The sequence below is a fragment of the Epinephelus moara genome, chromosome 3 (genome assembly GCF_006386435.1).
Source record: "Epinephelus moara isolate mb chromosome 3, YSFRI_EMoa_1.0, whole genome shotgun sequence".
Taxonomy (NCBI): domain Eukaryota; kingdom Metazoa; phylum Chordata; class Actinopteri; order Perciformes; family Serranidae; genus Epinephelus; species Epinephelus moara.
Window position 1 is genome coordinate 2676340 of NC_065508.1, and position 17979 is coordinate 2694318.

Sequence of the window (17979 nt, forward strand, 5' to 3'; positions counted from 1 at the left end):
TGATGCTGTTTTTGAAGTATGAATATGTCAGTAAGTAATTTATTCCATTGAAATATCATTGATGTATTATAGAAAAGTGATTTATCTTTTTATAAATGACAAAAAGCACATCTGCCTCATTTTCACTGTGGTATCGTGATACTACTCAGAACCATGATATTTTCATTGGTATCGTACCGTGGGTCCCAATATTGGTACCGTGACAACACTAATCTGGAGGGGATTCATAGTTATTAGAGACTGAAAAAAATCAATGACGTGTTTATGGTGAAAATTTGATCATTTTCTGCTTTTTTATGCATCAAAAGTGACCAAAAATTCAAAGGAAAATCTATAAGATGTAACTTAGTACTTAAACAATTGTCACACTAATCAAACTTATTGTCACAGTTGGTGTTAAAATGTAAAGATAAACCAGGTGTTATAATACCTTTTTTGGTTTGCAAAACAAAAAATGAAACCATGCTATGTATGAAAATGTTTTTTTTGTACTGTATGTAGATTATTGGCCATATTTTATCGCGTGAATTGTTCTGAGTTTATGTCCATCCTTCAACACTGTCTGATTTTTGTCTCATCAGAGCTGCCATGACGTCCATTCAGCAGCTGAGGGGTGATCTCACCTCCAGTGGGGATCAGCCATCTACTAACCTAGCTACCTATTTCAAAGTGGGTCTCTAGAAGTGTTTCCACTAGTTAAAATGAAACGGCATCTTACCAACTTAATTTAATGTATTTCCTGTTTTTCCTCTTTCCTTTGATCAGAATTGCACCGTGGACCCGACGCAGGATGTGCTGAAGCGTTTGGAGACACTGGGACAGGCTTTCAGCCAAAGGTTTGGACAGGCGGTCGGTCCACGCTGTGTAGTACTTGGTTGGCAGGTATGAACTGACACTGAAGGAGACAATATGCAACAATGGCAGCACTCGCTGTGCTGAAATTAATTTATGTCTAACATGTATATTTCTTTTGTCTTCCAGAGATTTAAACTCGGGGTCAGACTGTATTACAAAGTCATGGAGGCAATGCTGAAATCGGTACTTGTTTGAATTTGTTTATTTTTCACATGTTTTATTTAATGATATTGTATTTTTATTATTTATTTAGAAGCTCAAGTGAATTTAAATGTAGCAGATACCAGGTTTACCCATAAAAATGTATCTCAGAAAACCACAATTGATAAATGACTGCGTATTCTAAATATTATTAAACATATTTTACATAGGTTTTTGTCACTTCAGTGGAGAGCAAACAAAATCTGTCAATAGAAAGTGACTTAAATGAACTGCAGACTGAAGATATGTATATTGTTTTTTCTTCTGTTCTGTAGGAGGAGAAACGTCTCTCTGTACAAAATTTCAGGTATGTGTTTTTCAGTTTTAATCAGATGACAATTATGAAACTATTCAGTAGTGGTGTGTATTCACTTGTGCATGCACGCTGTTTGTTGATTTAATTGTAAGTGAAGCAGTAATCAGTAGTGAAGTGTAATTTGCCTTGAACTAAGTCACATGATTTCCATTCCAGTAAACTTCTCAATGACTCCACATTCCACACATCACTGCTCGCCTGTGCTTTGGAGGTGGTGATGGCAACATATGGAGGTGTGTCTCGTAATTTTTCCATGCAGTCACATTCTTAAATCACTGTGTTGTATCTCAGTTATTAATGATACAGGTAAATGTTTACACTTCCCGTAGACGTGCGACAAGCTGTAATAATGTTGTTTGCTCCTCATGATTAGAGAGCAGTTTTAAGACTGGAGGATACAACCATGTTGGTGGTGGTGCTGGCGACCCGGTGGAAACAGATGTGTGTTTCCCCTGGATACTGGATGTGGTCAACCTCGCCGCCTTTGACTTCTACAAGGTCATCGAGAGCTTCATAAAGGCCGAGCCCACTCTGAGCAAAGATATCGTCAAACATCTGGAGACCTGTGAGAACCTGATCATGGAGAGGATTGCCTGGAGGACGGTCAGTTTTATCTCTCATCACTATTTGAGTATGCTTGTAATAATGTCACAGCATTTTATTGAGAGTTATGCATACACAACATAAAGACGCACAGACACTGTAAATACACACATCTTATATACAGTTGCCTTTATTGTCCCAAGAAAAGAAAAGGAATTCAGCAGTTTGTTTAAATGTATTAATTATTACTAGTTTAAGAATAGCATATCTCATATAACACATAACTACTCCATAATGTTTGATCAGCATGTTTGTAAAATGAGGCAGGTTGTACACAAATTCAGTTCACTACATATGAAAAATTTGAATGCATTTCAGTATTATACGAACACAATATAGTTGGACCGTCAAAACATACTGAACAAAATAACTGAGCCGACAATGTGCTTCTCAGCATGGCACTGAACCCCAGACTGCTGCAGAGGTGCTGCACTCTGTGCTGATCACCTGCTGTGATTTCAAACCTGTCCAACATTGCAATTCCTGCCAAAAATACAGTTTACATATGAAATAAATGCAGAGCTAGCTTCATTTAACCTCTAAAGAAATGCACATGAATAGAAAAGGTCCTGGTCAACTGTATGAATCTGTCTAGCAAAGAAGTCATCTTAAGATAAAGAGGAGAAATACCATTTCAGTTGTGTTAAATGATCTGTGTCACTGGCTGCCACTGCCTCCACCACCAGGCGCCTCCCTGTGCATCAGGCTGCTGGAGAAATAGTAGATGAGTGGGTTGAGGCAGCAATTGGAGCTCGCTAATGATAGCACCACAGGGTGCACAGCCTTGGTCACCTTGGCCAGGCCACAGTGGGGCAGCAGCCCCACATGTGTGAGGGTGTATCCCAGGAGGTTGATGTGATATGGGACAAAGCACAGCAGAAAGATTCCTAGCACCCAGTAAATAACTGTGAGAGTGTGCTGACGGCTGCGGCACTGGCTGCGGGAGCGGTGTCTTGGCTGGCGAAGCACACTGAGCACTCTGCAGTAGCTGCAGAGAAGTAGCATAGTGGGCAGCAGAAACGACCCTATGACTAAGCCCAGAGCTACCAGGATGATGGTGCGGTGGCGTTGCGAGGATGGATCCAGCAGACAGGGCTGGTGTTGGCGAGCAGCTGCAGAGCGCAGCAGAGGCAGGCTCACACTGAGCCCCAGCACCAGGCACCAGATCCCCCCACTCACCAGTTGTGCTGCTCGCAGCCTGCGGAGTGTTGAGGCCAGCGGGTGCACTACAGCAAAGTAGCGGTCCACAGCAATGCAGACCAGGAAGAAGATGCCCCCATACAGGCTGATGTATTTGAGGGTGAAGGTGAGGTGGCAGTATGCCGCTCCAGGAGTCCAACTGGACGGGTCTCCTGTCTTGAAGGACAGAGCTCTGGCCTTCTGGTGGTAGTAGTAAATTCTCAGGGGCAGAGAGATTACAAAAAACAAATCGGCAGCTGACAGGCTGACCATGTAAATGGCTGTGCTGTTCATGGTGCAGGGAGAGAAACACAGTCTGCGCAGAGCCAGGCTGTTGGTGGTCAACCCCAGCAGAAAGATGACACCATAGGACACCTGATAGAAGGTGAAGCGATAGCTGGTGTCCACAGTGCAGTTAGACAGAGTTGAGAACTGCTTGCCTGGCACATCAGTCATATTCCACAGCTCCATGTCCCAAAATAATTTGCTGCTCCAACACTTTAAATCACTGTGTCGCTCTCATCTGGAAGAAATTAAGTTGGTTGAAGTGAACATAAGGTGGGAGGAAGGAACATGTTCACTTGCCTCTCCTGGAGTGAAACCTATGGCAAGAAAAAATGTAATAAACTCAAATGTCTGCTGTTTTATGGATGGTAAATTTGCTGAGGTGAGATGAATAGACTGCGATGGCTAACATAGCTGAATTTATATTCGGTATGCAAGACAACAGTTAATCTGACAATAAAATTTTAACTGCAACTTCCTGCTCTCATAAAACATGCAAACATTTGATTTCATTACGTGCAGAGTGGGTAGAAAGAAGAAGCAACTCACTATATAATGCTGTTCCTCTGCAGTACATTCATATTCACTGAAGCTCATGAACTTTTGCAGAGATTGTCAGAGGTGTTGATGTTGTTGATAGTCATTTTAAGCCTATAGTTTGTAGTGTGTAACAAGTATCCAGTTACGCAACTTTCAGTCATGATGTGGAGGGTCTAATTATAGGCACTCTTTATCCTCTGTTTGGTTTATGTCATGATTTTGGAGACTTTTCTCTCGACTTTTTTCCTCAGTCTTTCTTTTTTTGTGACCAATTCACCAGGAATTTAGGCTGTTAAACAACTCCAGTGATCATTTAGTTGAAACAATTCCACTGACTGAGGAATTACAAGAGCACCCACTGTTATCTTAACAAAATGATATTATACTTTATTCAAAAAAAAAAAAAGATAATTTAGAATAAAAGCAAACTGATCATCACTACACTTGATTTTTTCTCTATGACGACATGATTTTTTTGCTCCTCATATATAATCCTAAATTGCTTCTGTTGTTTGCTTTTGAGATCTGATAACGACTCCAGCGAAGACATTCAGTTATCACAAATACTGAGTGTCTGGTGAGCGTCTACTTATTGAATTGATCTTAATGCGATGTCATCTTTAAGAATTACAAGACAGGGTTGTCAAAAGTATCGATACTCTGAAAAGTATCGATACTCAAACGCTGTTTTGGGATACAATACTGATTTACAAAAGTATCGATACTAACAGTGCACGCCACCTCAGCGCCTGTCGGGTGCATGCGACGGGTCCGACGGACACGCGCTGCGCAGGCAGCGTCTGGCAGGCACAGAGCCCTCGCTGCAACCCGGCTTGTTGTCGTTGCTGTGCATGCATGCACACATTTCTGTTGCTGTAATATGGCCAGCGTGGCTGCAGGAGGATCAGAGCAGCCAGTTTTGGTCAAAAATGATAAAGGAAATAGCGCTCTTTGGAAATATTTAGTGAAGTGAACACAGCACGCTGCAGACGGCAGGTACAGCAGCTGAGCAGCTGGTGGCGCCAGCATCAAACTAAAATATAACTTCTAACGTTAATGTGGGAGCTAAGCAGAAAACTTTATCAGTCATGGCCGTCTGTAACATTAATACACAATGTTAGTTTAACAGGACAACACAATTATGTGTGTCTGAAAAGTTATGTTAACTGTAAAGTCACAGATTGAAGCTGAAAAAACGTTTGGTTTCTCCCGTAACCCCTGGTTCTCTGATCACATAGTGAGGTAGAAACAGGAGCATCCTGAGCCTAAACTACCAACTCTATTTGATCAGCAACGAAAATATGGTGCCAATTCACCAGAAGCACAGAAAATAAACAGGGCTGTAGATAAATACATTTGTATGGACAGATCTTGTTTCTGGTTGTTATTTATTTTGGGGGGATTTTTTGTTGTTATCATTGATGTTACTGTTCTGATCTTTATTTAAAAAATGACATGCCTTTTAATTTTTTGCTCCTTTGTATCGAGTATTGAATATTTTCCTGGGTATTGATATCAAGTTTGAAATTTTAGTATTGTGACAACCCTACAAGACATGTAGCTGTTTTATGTCTTTTGATCTAGCCACATAACATTTTTGCCTTAATTTGGTTTCTTAGCTGTGAGAAATGCTCAAATATTGCACACAAAAAATATGATTTGATTATCTTTGTCATCAGATAATCTTAAATTTCCACCAAACTTGGATAAATTGACACAGTCAGTTACTTAATTTTTACAAAAAATGACATGTCTTAATCCATTTATATACCATGCATGTAGAAGGAAAGCACAGTTAGTACAAATGAGAAAAATATTGCAACAGAAATCTTCAGCACTCACCAGTGTCAGGATCTCATAGATGCAGTGACAGTGTGATAAAGTTATTCTTCCAGACAGCTGGTGTTCAGCAGCAGGATAACTTGTTAGGATGCTGTAACTGTGCACACGCTCTTGATTGGAGCTGTTCACGCCTACACTCACACACAGGTCAGGGTCTCACCCTCTCCCCCTCTCTCCCTCTCTCCTCTCCTCCGCACACTTCTTCTGGCTTGTTATTACTGCCTAATTCATAGCTCATTACATGAAAATACTGAATGAGCTTTAAAACTACTGATCCTTAGGTTGTCTTCAGGATAGATTCTTTATCTGGTTTTAATCAGCTAGTTTGCTCATTGGCCTGGAGTTTGTGATCAGCCTCACAATAAACACACACACACACACACACACACACACACACACACAAGTTGTTTCATTACCGTCATGGTGGAAGTCATGTTTATGGCTGCTTGTTAAAAACCTACACGAGTGATTGGAGTTAATCATTAACTGTATTTGTCAGACAGTTAGATAAAGAAATGGCAATAATTCACTGAAAGAAAGTGCTGTAACCATTCAGCAGGTAAGTACGGTCATCTTGTGTGTCAACCTCGGGACCGGTGCCCTAAGGGAACAACAAGTTAGTGTAGATCACAGTCCATGGCTATTAAAGCCCAAGAGACAAACAATTTGATGTGTCATAATTCGTCAGAAATGAAGTCAAAACCTTCAGGACAAGTCTTTTGACTCTGATAAAAATGTATGTTAGTCTTTGCACCTGAGAGAAGCAGTAATTCATCTTTTATTCACATCAGATTTTCACTAATCAATTTGATGGATGGATGGAAATTCGGACATAAGTAAAGTGGGGTTTCACTTATCAAGTCTCTGTTTGAACAGTCGTAATTTGGGGAATATTAGGCTGGTATGGCACTTAGTTAGCTACACACTACTTGGCCCTTGTGAGACAAATTTGAATTAGACAGAAATACACACCTGAACATATGAAAGAAAGAGAAATAACTGGTCAAGATTTATTCTCCTGCGCTCATTAAAATAAATCTTACCTTCGTGTTATGATTTTCATTACAAATGAAATAAATAAATCCTCTTTGCATACACTAAATTATATCAATATCCGGCTGTGTGATCATCATGTCAGCTTTGAGTCTGAATTACTTTGCTGCTATTAATCCAGTGCAAATATTTTATTTGTGTTGGGTGGAGAAAGTCCAGCTGCATCTTGATTATAAGCCTATTTGTAATACGTTGTTGTGTAAGGAGCTCAAACAAGGCAACATAAGACTTAAGACACTGCTAACTGTTTCATTTGTCTCAAGGATGCCAGTTTTAAGTTAACACTCCGGATTATTCACCAAATCTATCTCATGATTGTAACAACCATCACTGTGCTCTATTTTGCAAACGTACTTCTCCCTCAAGAGGCATGTTGTCGCTCGCCTGCTTAGGTTTCACAATCCAGCGCAGTGGTGGTGATGAGTCTACCCCTGTCAGCGCAGACCCTCAGGCTAAGCCTCTCAACAGGAATGCAGTAGCGCTCAGTCTTGCAGCGCTCAGCTTTTACAAGAATGAACAAATATTCATGCTGCACCATTTTCCATTTATACTGTGGGGTGTGTTTTCCCTTCTCTATCAGTTGATAAAAAACAGACATGAAGTCAGTTTGGCTTCCATTGTTTTAAATTATTCTCATCAAACTTCAGTAACTTAAAAATTAAGTCTGAAACTCATTTTTAACGTTTCAAAATTTTCTAGAGAAACAACCTCTTAGATAAGACTGTAGACACTGTAAGTGCAGTGTTAGCTGACGCAGTGCAACTGTCAAATATTGACCACACCTGTAATCTACATTTTAAAACACATTGACTCATTCGTGACACCGGCCAATAGTAGCTGTAAATGTGTTGTTGGTACTTGCATGACTAATCACTCTAGACAAATGATTTGGCACCCAAAAAGAGTTGCATATGAAAAACTGATACCCTGCTGATGTCAAATATTTCACAACATGCCCCACTCTATCAACAAGTAGGTAATTTCATACTCAAAAAACATTTCATAAGCACAACTCTTTTATTCACTTTTCGTGTAAGGGCTTAAAAGCTGTTATAGAACATGCTGCTCTATAAAGTGCTTACAAGGTGCAGTGAGGCCACAACTACTTATAAATTGCACAGTACGCCACATAAAAAAAAAGAGCTGTAATACTGGTTCAGCATTGCCAAAGCAGAATTTGCTAAAGGAGAATCTGCTCTGAGGAATAAGACTACAATTATAATGTCTTATGTGCAAAAGCTGATACTTATTTGCAGCACTGTACGCATGCCTACGGCTTCTACACCTGTCATTTCCACAAATACACATTATAAACTCAAAAGACTAAAGAGTTTTCTAACTTGCGTGTTGTGAATAGGCAGCCCAATAAAGCGTCTTTATGCTGCAGCACAGTTGAATATTTTCAAATGTTTTCTCTTTGACTTGTTCTGCTCTTTTATTGACTGAAGAGGGTTTAGTGTCTTAACTCCCAGTCTGAAGTCTCTGTGGAGTCCAGTAGACGAGAGAGTGACTTCTTAGTAAACACTGTGTTGATGATATGAAGATCGTCAAAGTCACTCTGGTTCCACCTACGTCCTCAGATTCAAATCGATTTTCACCAGCAGACATGAATTTATTATTCATGTCCCACAACAGAGTTTTCATTAGACTGTGGACTCGTTGTCAAACGTGGATCTCATAGACCTCAGTGTCAGGTTTTTGAGTGTTATATTTGGACTGCTTTGTGTGCTGTCCGTCTGTAGTCTGTCAAATAGCCTGGCACCGTTGTGCCGTGCCATGGACTTGCGTTTGATGGAGCTCTGAATGGTCTCTGAAGTGAAGTAGTAAATGACCGGATCAAAACAGCAGTTGGTCACTGCTATGCACAGAGCAATGGGATAGATGGTTCTGACCACATGTTCTGCGTCGCATCCCTTTAGGATTTTGGAGCGCACCATGGCGTAGAACATGAGATTAACATTGTAGGGAATAAAGCAGAAACAGAAGATGAGCAGATGCACGAAGATCATCCTCAAGATTTTCGTCTTGTTGAGGTTCCCTCCACGGGTGATGGTTTGGGGTTTCCTCAGTGTCCGTAGCACCATGATCGAGCAGAAGACATTGAGCAACAATGGGATGATGAAGCCCACAGTCTCAATAAACACCACCACCTTGGACAGCTCAGCCCTCCACTGTTTTCTTGAGTAGTTTTCAAAGCAGTAGTTTGAGGAAGAGTTCTGGTTTTTGGGTGAAGTGGTGTCCAAGAGGAACCCAGTGGGTATACTTCCAGAAAGAACCATTACCCACACTGTACAGCAGGCCAATTTGGCATTCCTCTTAGTACGAATTGTTTGGGACCGGAACGGATGCACAATGGCCAGGAAACGGTCAATACTGATGCAGGTGAGGAAGAGGATGCTGCCATACATGTTGGTGTAGAACAGGGCCACAGAGATCTTGCAGAGCACATCTCCGAATACCCAGTCACGTTTAATGAAGTAAACGATCCGAAAAGGCAGGCTCAGGACAAAGAGAGAGTCTGAAACCACAAGGTTTATCATGTACGTTGTGGTCTCATTCCGCACCTTCAGTGTACAGCCAAAAATGTATACAGCCACCAGGTTGAATAAAAATCCAACGACAAACACCAGGCTGAAAACGGTGCTATACAGAGGATACTTGAAGTCGTCGTTCTTGTTGCATGGCGTGAAATTGTTAGTGCTGCTTAGTGCACTGACGGTATAATCTTGTGTGGTAATATTATACATTTTCAAACCACCTCCTCAATTGTGCACTTGTGTTATTCATAAAAATCCAAGTCCAGCTTGTTGATCCAACCATGTGCAGCAGGCAGGGACAATCTACATTTCCTCTGGATAGGAAGAACACTCCTGAAATACTGAAGACTGCTCAGTTTGTGTGGTTTTGTAATGAAATATTGCAAAGTGTACAGCAACTCCACAAAATACCTGCATTAGTATCCAAAGTCCTTTTTCTCTGTAAGTGAAAGCTGTCCTGCGCATCCAGTGATCCTTATTTAAGATGTTTTCAGTCCTTTCACTGTTGAAATGTTTATCCCTTTGAGAGAGGAGTCATGTGCCTCTTCTCAACTCCGTGAGCAGTCGAGTGGTTCTTCCGTTCTCGTTTCCTGTCTACTCCTGCAGCAGCCCTGAGGGGGGGCTCCAGCGGTTTTATCTCTGCCCCTGCCTGACCGTAAATGAGAAACCTTGTAGTAGGCTGCCAGTCAGGCTCCAGCACAAAGAACTCACTGGACTGTTGTAACAGAGAGGGAGGAGCCTCCACTGGGGCCAAAGTCCTCCCATCACTGCTCTGTTTTTGAGTTTGAATAATGAGAGAATGAATAATGAGACATTAGGGTTGGTTTCTTGTTGACTGCTATAGTTGTGTTCAGATCAACCTCCCATTGACTTTAGACATCAGTTTATAGTTGACAGTGAACAGAACTTTTACTAAACCCTATAAAACATTGCAGTTGGCATCTGTTATGTCACTGAGCGCTGTTAAGGCAGTCGAATATTGAGTGTACATTTGAAATGTGTCTGTGGTGTTAGCCGGGTGTGGCACGTGTGACAGGAAGAATGTACTGACAGCAAGTCTGTACCTGCAGTCAATGTGTAAACCGCTGAGTAGTAAACCACACCTACTTCCCTGTATGATCTCATCGCTGATTTTTGGTCTTGGTGTGTACATGCTGATATTCAAGTGCACCACTGCTCTGCGTGTCTTTTAGCCTTGAGTTAAATGTTGTTTGACAAGTGTAAAGGATAATTATGTGTGTGTGTGTGTGTGTGTAGGTGTGGATTTTGCTGTGTTGGTATTTAGATGGTGTTTTTATTGCATGACTGTCACGAAAATCAGATGAGATACTGTATAAGGAGTGTCCCTCGGTCGATATAAAATGAGGAACAGATGTATCATTAGATCACAGTTATAATTTGACAGGTGGGGTTTTGCAATGGAAATTAGGTGTGTAGTTAGATTGTTTTCCTGATCACACTGATACTTTGTCAGTGCTGCACTTGTTGCTCTGGGGAAAACATAACTAATGGGCTTTTTTATTAAAGATAATATACGTGAGTTACAATTAGTAAATGACTTGATTTGTGATTATATTCTCTTTTGAGCACCTTTCTCCAAATTCACCAAGATAATCTGCAGTGCCAGACAAAAGCACAGTAGGTTCCCTTACAACATAACATCCCTTCTGATTCTTGGTCCCTCTGTGGTTTCTGTGTGTCAGTAAGACTGCAGATGTTACACTGAACAGACAGGAGTAACTCCAGTGATAGTTTTTTGATTATTTATTAGATAAAATGCAATCCAGAGTAGCAAAAGGCTTCACGTGCAGTCTCAGAGGTACTTTCAGTTCTGCTTTAGTGATTCGTATTTGCAAGGCTCTGAGGTATTGGTTGATGCTGCATTTAGACTGCTTTGTTTTAGCCATGACAGGTTGAAACACTACTCTCATATCTCTCATTTCCCTTTTTGTCTAGGTTTCATTTCTTGAACTGAATTTCAGGAAACAATGTGTAGTAACTCTCAACAGGATTCATACACTGCACTGGCTGCTTGTTTAAATATAAATAACGTGTGTGTCTCCACAGGGCTCACCGCTCTTTGAGCTGCTGAAGCAGGAGCACGAGGGCGAGGCAGCAGAGCAGGTGGAGACTCCAGCCAATTTTAGCCAACCGCTGCAGCACAACCACACCGCAGCTGACCTGTGAGTCCGACATCCTACACTCTATTTGTCTGTCTGTCAGTTGCTGGTATGCCCTTCAAGCTGTTGTGAAACCACTGAGTCAAAAGTAAAAAAGCTTGTCGCTTTGATGTGGTCATAGTTTATTTTATTTATTATTTATTATGCTGATCTGTTCTGTACGACATCTATTGCACGTCTGTCCGTCCTGGAAGAGGGATCCCTCCTCAGTTGCTCTTCCTGAGGTTTCTACCGTTTTTTTTCCCCGTTAAAGGGTTTTTTTTGGGGAGTTTTTCCTTATCCGCTGCGAGGGTCATAAGGACAGAGGGATGTCGTATGTTGTAAAGCCCTGTGAGGCAAATTGTGATTTGTGATATTGGGCTTTATAAATAAAATTGATTGATTGATTGAATTGATAGTTGAACATCATGGTATTAAAAAAAAGATGTCAGTGAAATTCCATGACACACACTGTGAGCCAATAAGCCATCCTCTCTGTAGCTTTGAACCTGTTCTTCCACCTCATTTTAAACCCTCTTAAATATTTGTGATTTGTGATGCACATTTAATGGAAATTGCTGTTTATTGCTAGATTATTTTAATGTTGATGGTGTAACTGACGAGGCCCAATGGGTTTCTCCACTGTCCTTACAGATACCTGTCCCCCATGCGTCCGGGCCTTCGTATCTTGCCTCCTGAGTCCCCAGCCACGCCCAGCTCTCAAGCTTCCTCGCAGCCTCTGACCCAGCCTGCCGGCCAGACCCCACGACTCCCAAAGTCCAACTCTCTCAGCCTCTTCTATAAAAAATGTAAAGCATTGTTCAAGTGCTCACATGTGTGATCAATGCAGTAATTTTACAGTTTTTTACAAACAGAAGTTCAGTCCCCTGTTTTTGTTAAACCTCCAAGAAGCTGTTAAAAATGACTCAGTTTGTTCGATTCAGCGCACAAGTCTTTCAGGTTTTTCTTCATGTCCAACTGTCTCTGTGGTTTCCTCTCTCTGTAGTGTACCGCCTGGCCTACACGAGGCTGAAGATACTCTGCTCCTACCTGCTGTCCTCCCACCCTGAACTGGAGCCCATCATTTGGACCCTGTTCCAGCACACTCTGCAGCACGAGCACGAGCTGATGCGAGACCGTCACCTCGACCAGGTAACCGGCCTGCCTTTCATTTGCTAATTATTTTATTCTCTTACTGTTTTTTTTTTTTTTTGTCTTTACTCACTTCGTCTCACTTCCTGCATCCCTTTTATCATGTTTTTTTATTATCTCAAACTGCTTCTCATTGGTCTTTCAGTTGATGATGTCAGCCATGTATGCCATATGTAAAGTGAAGAGTGTTGATCTGCGCTTCAAGACCATCGTCACAGCGTACAAGAACATGGCCAACACCAACCAGGAGGTGAGGCCTTTTCATTCCAATACCTCTATCACCCTCCAGACTGTTTTCAGACTCAACTAAGGAATAATAGGTTTTGCTTTTGTTGAATAATTTTGAACTTTTGATCTCTTTGTGTCACACTGTATATCACAGACCTTTAAGCACGTGTTGATCTCTGAGGGCCACTATGACTCCATCATCGTCTTCTACAACCAAGTGTTCATGCAGAAGCTGAAAACCAACATCCTGCAGTACGCGTCTACCAGGGTGAGACTCCTCCCAGTGTTACATGGAGTATCGGATAAACGTGCATGGTTACGATACCCTCTCATTGTTGCTGTTTTGTTTTTGTAGCCACCCACCCTCTCTCCAATCCCACAAATACCACGCAGCCCCTACAAGTTCCCCAACTCACCTCTGCGGGTGCCTGGCAGCAACAACGTGTACATCTCCCCTATGAAAAGCCCACGCATGTCCCCGGGTATCATGACTCCTCGCTCCAGGTGGGTTCTGCATCTTCAAGGCAGATCAGATCGCAGACAATTTTCGGACAGCTAAAGCCAATTTAACACTACACGACTGCCAAAGTCAGGAGGTTGCTGTACTATTCACACAAGGGTTGCAACAACATGAGATTTTCCCAGTAAGATAACCTTCTCAGTAAGTGTTGTGGTTTCTTGGTGTTACGGTATTACAGAATGGTTTTTAGTATATCTTCCAGTGATCCTCAAAGGAATGAAAACAAATGTTGTTTTTGGTTGAACCAACGTGTTAGTACCATCACTGAAACTTGAGACCTTTTTAATGACAATATGTGTAAAAAAGCTCCCTTTTAAAATGAACTAAAATAAAGGTGAGATTCTCTGTCCAGGTGCTTTTTTTCAATACCGTAAAGAAGTACAGTACATGGTATATCAACTGTCATTCCACGGTGTAACTTGTAAACCGCTGCAACCCTATTCACACAGGTTCACAGGGGGGGTGCTTACAAGAAGAAGTCAAAAAGTGACAAAGCATCATTATGAGTAAATTATAGGCGAGTCACTCACAGAAAGAGTGTGTGTAATTTGTCAACATCCACCTTCTCTTCCCCTCTGTCAGCTTGGCTCTCTCCCTATGAAACACACACACAGCATGGGCAGCGCTGCCGTGCCCTCGTTTCTGTCCTCAACCTGTGTCTTGTGCTCTCATTGGCTGTAGCTAGCCGACAAAGACCCCAGCAGGTCCAGCTAAATATCTGGAGATTTGCGAGTGTGGAGCCAACGCCAGTTTGCCTCTGACCTGGGCCTTTTGTCTGGGAGTTCCAAAAAAATCAGGACTAAAGTAGTGTAGTGCGAACCAGACATTTATTGATTGTTGAAAAAAAAGAAGAAAATGCTATTGACGTGAAGTAGCCTGATTGTTTCTGAAACAATGAAAAAACTTAAACTTGCACATGATTTTTCTAATTTGTGTCTTTTTGCCTTTACAGAATGCTGGTATCAATCGGTGAATCTTTTGGGGTAAGAGCCTCTTGTGTTTGCTTTGCTGCATAGTACAGGATAATTTGCAATTACAATAATCTATGTTCCTCACTCACTCTGTTGTTTCTGTTTTGTTTTCATCTGCAGCTGTCCAATCGGTTCCAGAAGATCAACCAGATGGTCAACAGCAGCGATCGCTCCTTTAAGAGGACTTTGGATCTGGGCTCCACTCCAAAGCCTCTGAAGAGGTTACGCTTCGATGTGGACGGGCAAGATGAGGCCGACGGCAGGTTGGTCACAAATGTTGTTTTATTTGCCCTGATTTATTAACCATACATCCAGGGCTGAAAATTAACTTTGTGGCTCACCGGCCAAGAGGACTGGTAGATGAAAAAATCCACAGACCAAGCATATTTTTTACCAGCCAAAATAATGAATTGCCTTTTCTGTCACATATACATTTGTTTCAGTACTTTTCATTGAGATAATACAGTATTATGTTGAATACAAGCTTAAAGGAGAGGCCAGAGTGAAATTAAAAGCAAAATTAGTTTAATATTATCAAGTTTTGAGCTCAAAATTCCATTTGCACTTTGTGCTTCAAATATTTGTACTTCAAACATAACAGTAATTTACAGTAACATAGCAGGCTATGTGACACTTGCTGCGTTCATGGTCACGGATGTTCTCCAGCTTCATCGTTGTGTTACTGATGACAAACGAGTTGTTATGTTTTTTTTCTTCAGCATATTGCCAACATACATTACAGCTCATTACTGCACCCTCAGTATCGTAGTGTAGCCAGCCTCTTGAAATGCTGTTATCGCCGAACCTCCATTTCTCACAAAATGTTCTTTTTGTCTGTAACGTTACAGCTTCAGCTTCGTCCTCGTCTGTGTTTTTTCGTTTTGTCAGTGGTTTACTTACATCTGGTAAATGTCGCCACATGACGCCCGCTGTGATAGCTTGCTTGCTACTAACAGCAGATCATGGATCTAGGCGCGCGATATGCCTACGTGCACGCGTGTCTTCCGAGTAGGCCTACAGGTTCCTTGATGCAGCGGGGAGCAATTTAAGTGCGACACACAACAAACAGAGCACTGGTATAGTTATAATTTATTACATGACTATTTTGGTACAAACATTTACCCGCCAATGTGGCGGATAGACTTCCGAGCTTTAGCTGCCAAATGGAAAATCTACCCACATTTGGCTCTTGCCGGGTGTTAATTTTCAGCCCTGCATACATCAAAGTCAAGAACACTATATTTGTCATGGTATACAAACACATATCTCAATTACATCTATTTAAATTTACAGCAAATCTGGAGGAGATTCTACACTGATACAGAAGCTTGCAGAGATGAGTAAGTGAAATTTTTGCCTTTTGATATTCCCAATTCTTCTTCTTCATGTATTCTTACTGTCATTCATAAAGCTTGATGATGTATGTTCCTCTGACATATGGATGATTTGTGTCATGCAGGCTCCACCCGGAGTCGTATGCAGGAGCAGAAGATGAAGGAGGACGCAGAATCAAGGAAGGAGTAACTCTAAAACCTACTGACTTACCTGCACTGTTTATCACAACGTGAACACTACTTCCTTGTTCACACACAAAGCGAGACATTAGTTTCTCTGTACAGTACAGTAGTATTGGATTTTAGTTTGTATTTAACTGTCTCTGAGGAGTAATATGTAAATATGGAGGACTTTCTCCTCTGTTTTTTGTTGATGCTTTAACTGACTGTTTTAACGGAGTAATGATTGACATCACTGAATTTAATTTGAATTTTGACATTTTGGAAATTTAGTATGTTTGGTTTTAGGAGTGGTGTTAATTTGTGGGTATCAGAGAAATCATTGTTTCCACTCATAGATGTTCTCAGTTTTCAAGAGCGCTGTCAAGATCCATTTCTGGTTTTCTTGTTCAATAATTGGTTGAGTCTTACCACCATCAGGACCTTCATATGCTGACCTTTTTCTTTTTGAGAGAGTCTCTCCAAATTCTGACATTTCATATGTTTAAATCATGATGCGTCATTTCAGGTGTTAAATCATGATCACTCTCCTCGAAAAGGATCAAATGTCAGTTTCAGATGGAAATCATTATGTCTTCACTTGCCATCAAGTGAAACAAAATAAAATATCAATTAAAATTATACAGTATATAATTTGCGCTCAACCCAAATTAAGGTAGTTTCATAATCTCTTTTTGTATAGTTTTATAGTAACTTTTGTTTTACTTTTGGGTGGTAAAAATAAACACCATGCATTGAATGGAAATTCCTCCTAATGTGTTTTACTAGAGGACTGTTTGTCATGTCACATTTTACACATAAGTTGATTAATTTTAATTTTTGTAATTGGGAGTTGGAGGATTTTGAGAAATTGGGGGATAGAATTAGAGCAATGAATGCACACCTCATAGAGCATTAATATGTGGACTTCACTCCAGTATACCAAGGTAAAATATCGCTTAAGATGTCAGATACCAGAGTTTTTAAATTAAGATGTGTTTATATTGTACTTTATTGAAGTAGTTCCTTTAAAATGTAGTAAATATTTCTTTTGAAAATAAGATTTTGTTCTTGCATTTGTTTGTAAAGATGTCACCACATTGAGCTATTGTCTTCTCCGCAATGCCAGTATGTAGTGATGAACCAGCTGTTAGACTGAAGAGCATCATGATGTCCAGTTATGCTGTTTTTTGCTTTTAGAGAGAACTGATCTGTTTTTTTAATTTCTTCTTCTGCTCTCAGGATTTGTTTTAGTTTGTGTTTTCTCCTGACACAATTTATGGAGAGTTGTTCTTATGAAGAAAATATCATGTGAGTGTTGCTTACGAAAACAAAACACGATAAAACTTAGTTCTTCTTTCTCACATGCCACATTTGTCATTTCTTCTACAGAGGTCAAACTGTCGTCCAGGGCACTGTATCCCAAAAGCATCTCAAGGCAAGACGATCGTTAAATCCACCTTAGGAACCTTATCGTATGAATATTAAATGCTCTTAACCTTCAAGATTGGATGAGATAAATGACAGTTTGTTACTGCCTCCTCATTGTGTTTAAAACCAGAACAATTCAGCTGTTTTATCACTCACTATTTCTGCAGTGACCAATTAGAGCCAGCACATTCACAGAACATAGATTGTTTTATCAACTCTTACATCTCAGAAAGAACTGCAGTCACAACAAAGAGCGTAAAGTCCACAGTAGTCCGTTTCCTCCCTCTGCTGTGCAAAATTATGCTCACAAGTAGCCAGTCAGGCTTCACTTCCATACAAGATTACAGATGACTAAAATGAGTGAGAAACACGTCACTGTACTGGTAACTGAATGAACTCCTGAGGAACACGATCATCTTTGGTTGTGGTTCACATTTGTTCAATGATTGCTCCATAGAAAATGTATTTGGCTGTTCATTCAATGTGACATATTCCTTCGCTGAGTCTGAAATCACTTACAATACAACTGACACACATTTTTATTCTAACTGCTGCTGCTGATGGCACAGCGGTGGATAGAAAATGTGTGGCGTGGATAGGGATTTGGCCCAAAC

The 17979-nt window shown here is 40.8% G+C and overlaps 3 protein-coding genes across 3 annotated transcripts in view; 1 reads left to right on the forward strand and 2 right to left on the reverse strand.

Moving 5' to 3' along the window:
* rb1 (retinoblastoma 1) overlaps positions 1 to 17292 on the forward strand; it is a 23529-nt gene extending 6237 nt beyond the window's left edge. The window contains exons 12-27 of the mRNA XM_050040486.1: positions 582 to 669; positions 766 to 882; positions 982 to 1038; positions 1332 to 1363; positions 1529 to 1605; positions 1746 to 1975; positions 11479 to 11594; positions 12225 to 12379; positions 12577 to 12722; positions 12868 to 12972; positions 13105 to 13218; positions 13306 to 13454; positions 14423 to 14453; positions 14562 to 14704; positions 15735 to 15781; positions 15901 to 17292. Coding sequence (XP_049896443.1) covers positions 582 to 669; positions 766 to 882; positions 982 to 1038; positions 1332 to 1363; positions 1529 to 1605; positions 1746 to 1975; positions 11479 to 11594; positions 12225 to 12379; positions 12577 to 12722; positions 12868 to 12972; positions 13105 to 13218; positions 13306 to 13454; positions 14423 to 14453; positions 14562 to 14704; positions 15735 to 15781; positions 15901 to 15965 — 1672 coding nt within the window. The 3' untranslated portion in view covers positions 15966 to 17292. The remainder of the gene's footprint in view (positions 1 to 581; positions 670 to 765; positions 883 to 981; positions 1039 to 1331; positions 1364 to 1528; positions 1606 to 1745; positions 1976 to 11478; positions 11595 to 12224; positions 12380 to 12576; positions 12723 to 12867; positions 12973 to 13104; positions 13219 to 13305; positions 13455 to 14422; positions 14454 to 14561; positions 14705 to 15734; positions 15782 to 15900) is intronic.
* Positions 2110 to 4428, reverse strand: LOC126387809 (lysophosphatidic acid receptor 6-like). Its single transcript, XM_050040488.1, has one exon. The coding sequence runs from the start codon at positions 3623 to 3625 to the stop codon at positions 2633 to 2635; it is 993 nt and encodes a 330-aa protein (XP_049896445.1). The 5' UTR covers positions 3626 to 4428; the 3' UTR covers positions 2110 to 2632.
* Positions 6302 to 10128, reverse strand: LOC126387808 (lysophosphatidic acid receptor 6-like). Its single transcript, XM_050040487.1, has one exon. It carries the CDS (start codon positions 9619 to 9621, stop codon positions 8518 to 8520), a length of 1104 nt encoding a protein of 367 aa, XP_049896444.1. The 5' UTR covers positions 9622 to 10128; the 3' UTR covers positions 6302 to 8517.
* Positions 17293 to 17979: the final 687 nt, after the last annotated feature.

Excerpts from the sequence above, each read along its gene's own strand:
- LOC126387809 (XM_050040488.1), bottom strand. The coding sequence starts at position 3,625 with ATGGAGCTGTGGAATATGACTGATGTGCCAGGCAAGCAGTTCTCAACT.
- LOC126387808 (XM_050040487.1), bottom strand. The coding sequence starts at position 9,621 with ATGTATAATATTACCACACAAGATTATACCGTCAGTGCACTAAGCAGC.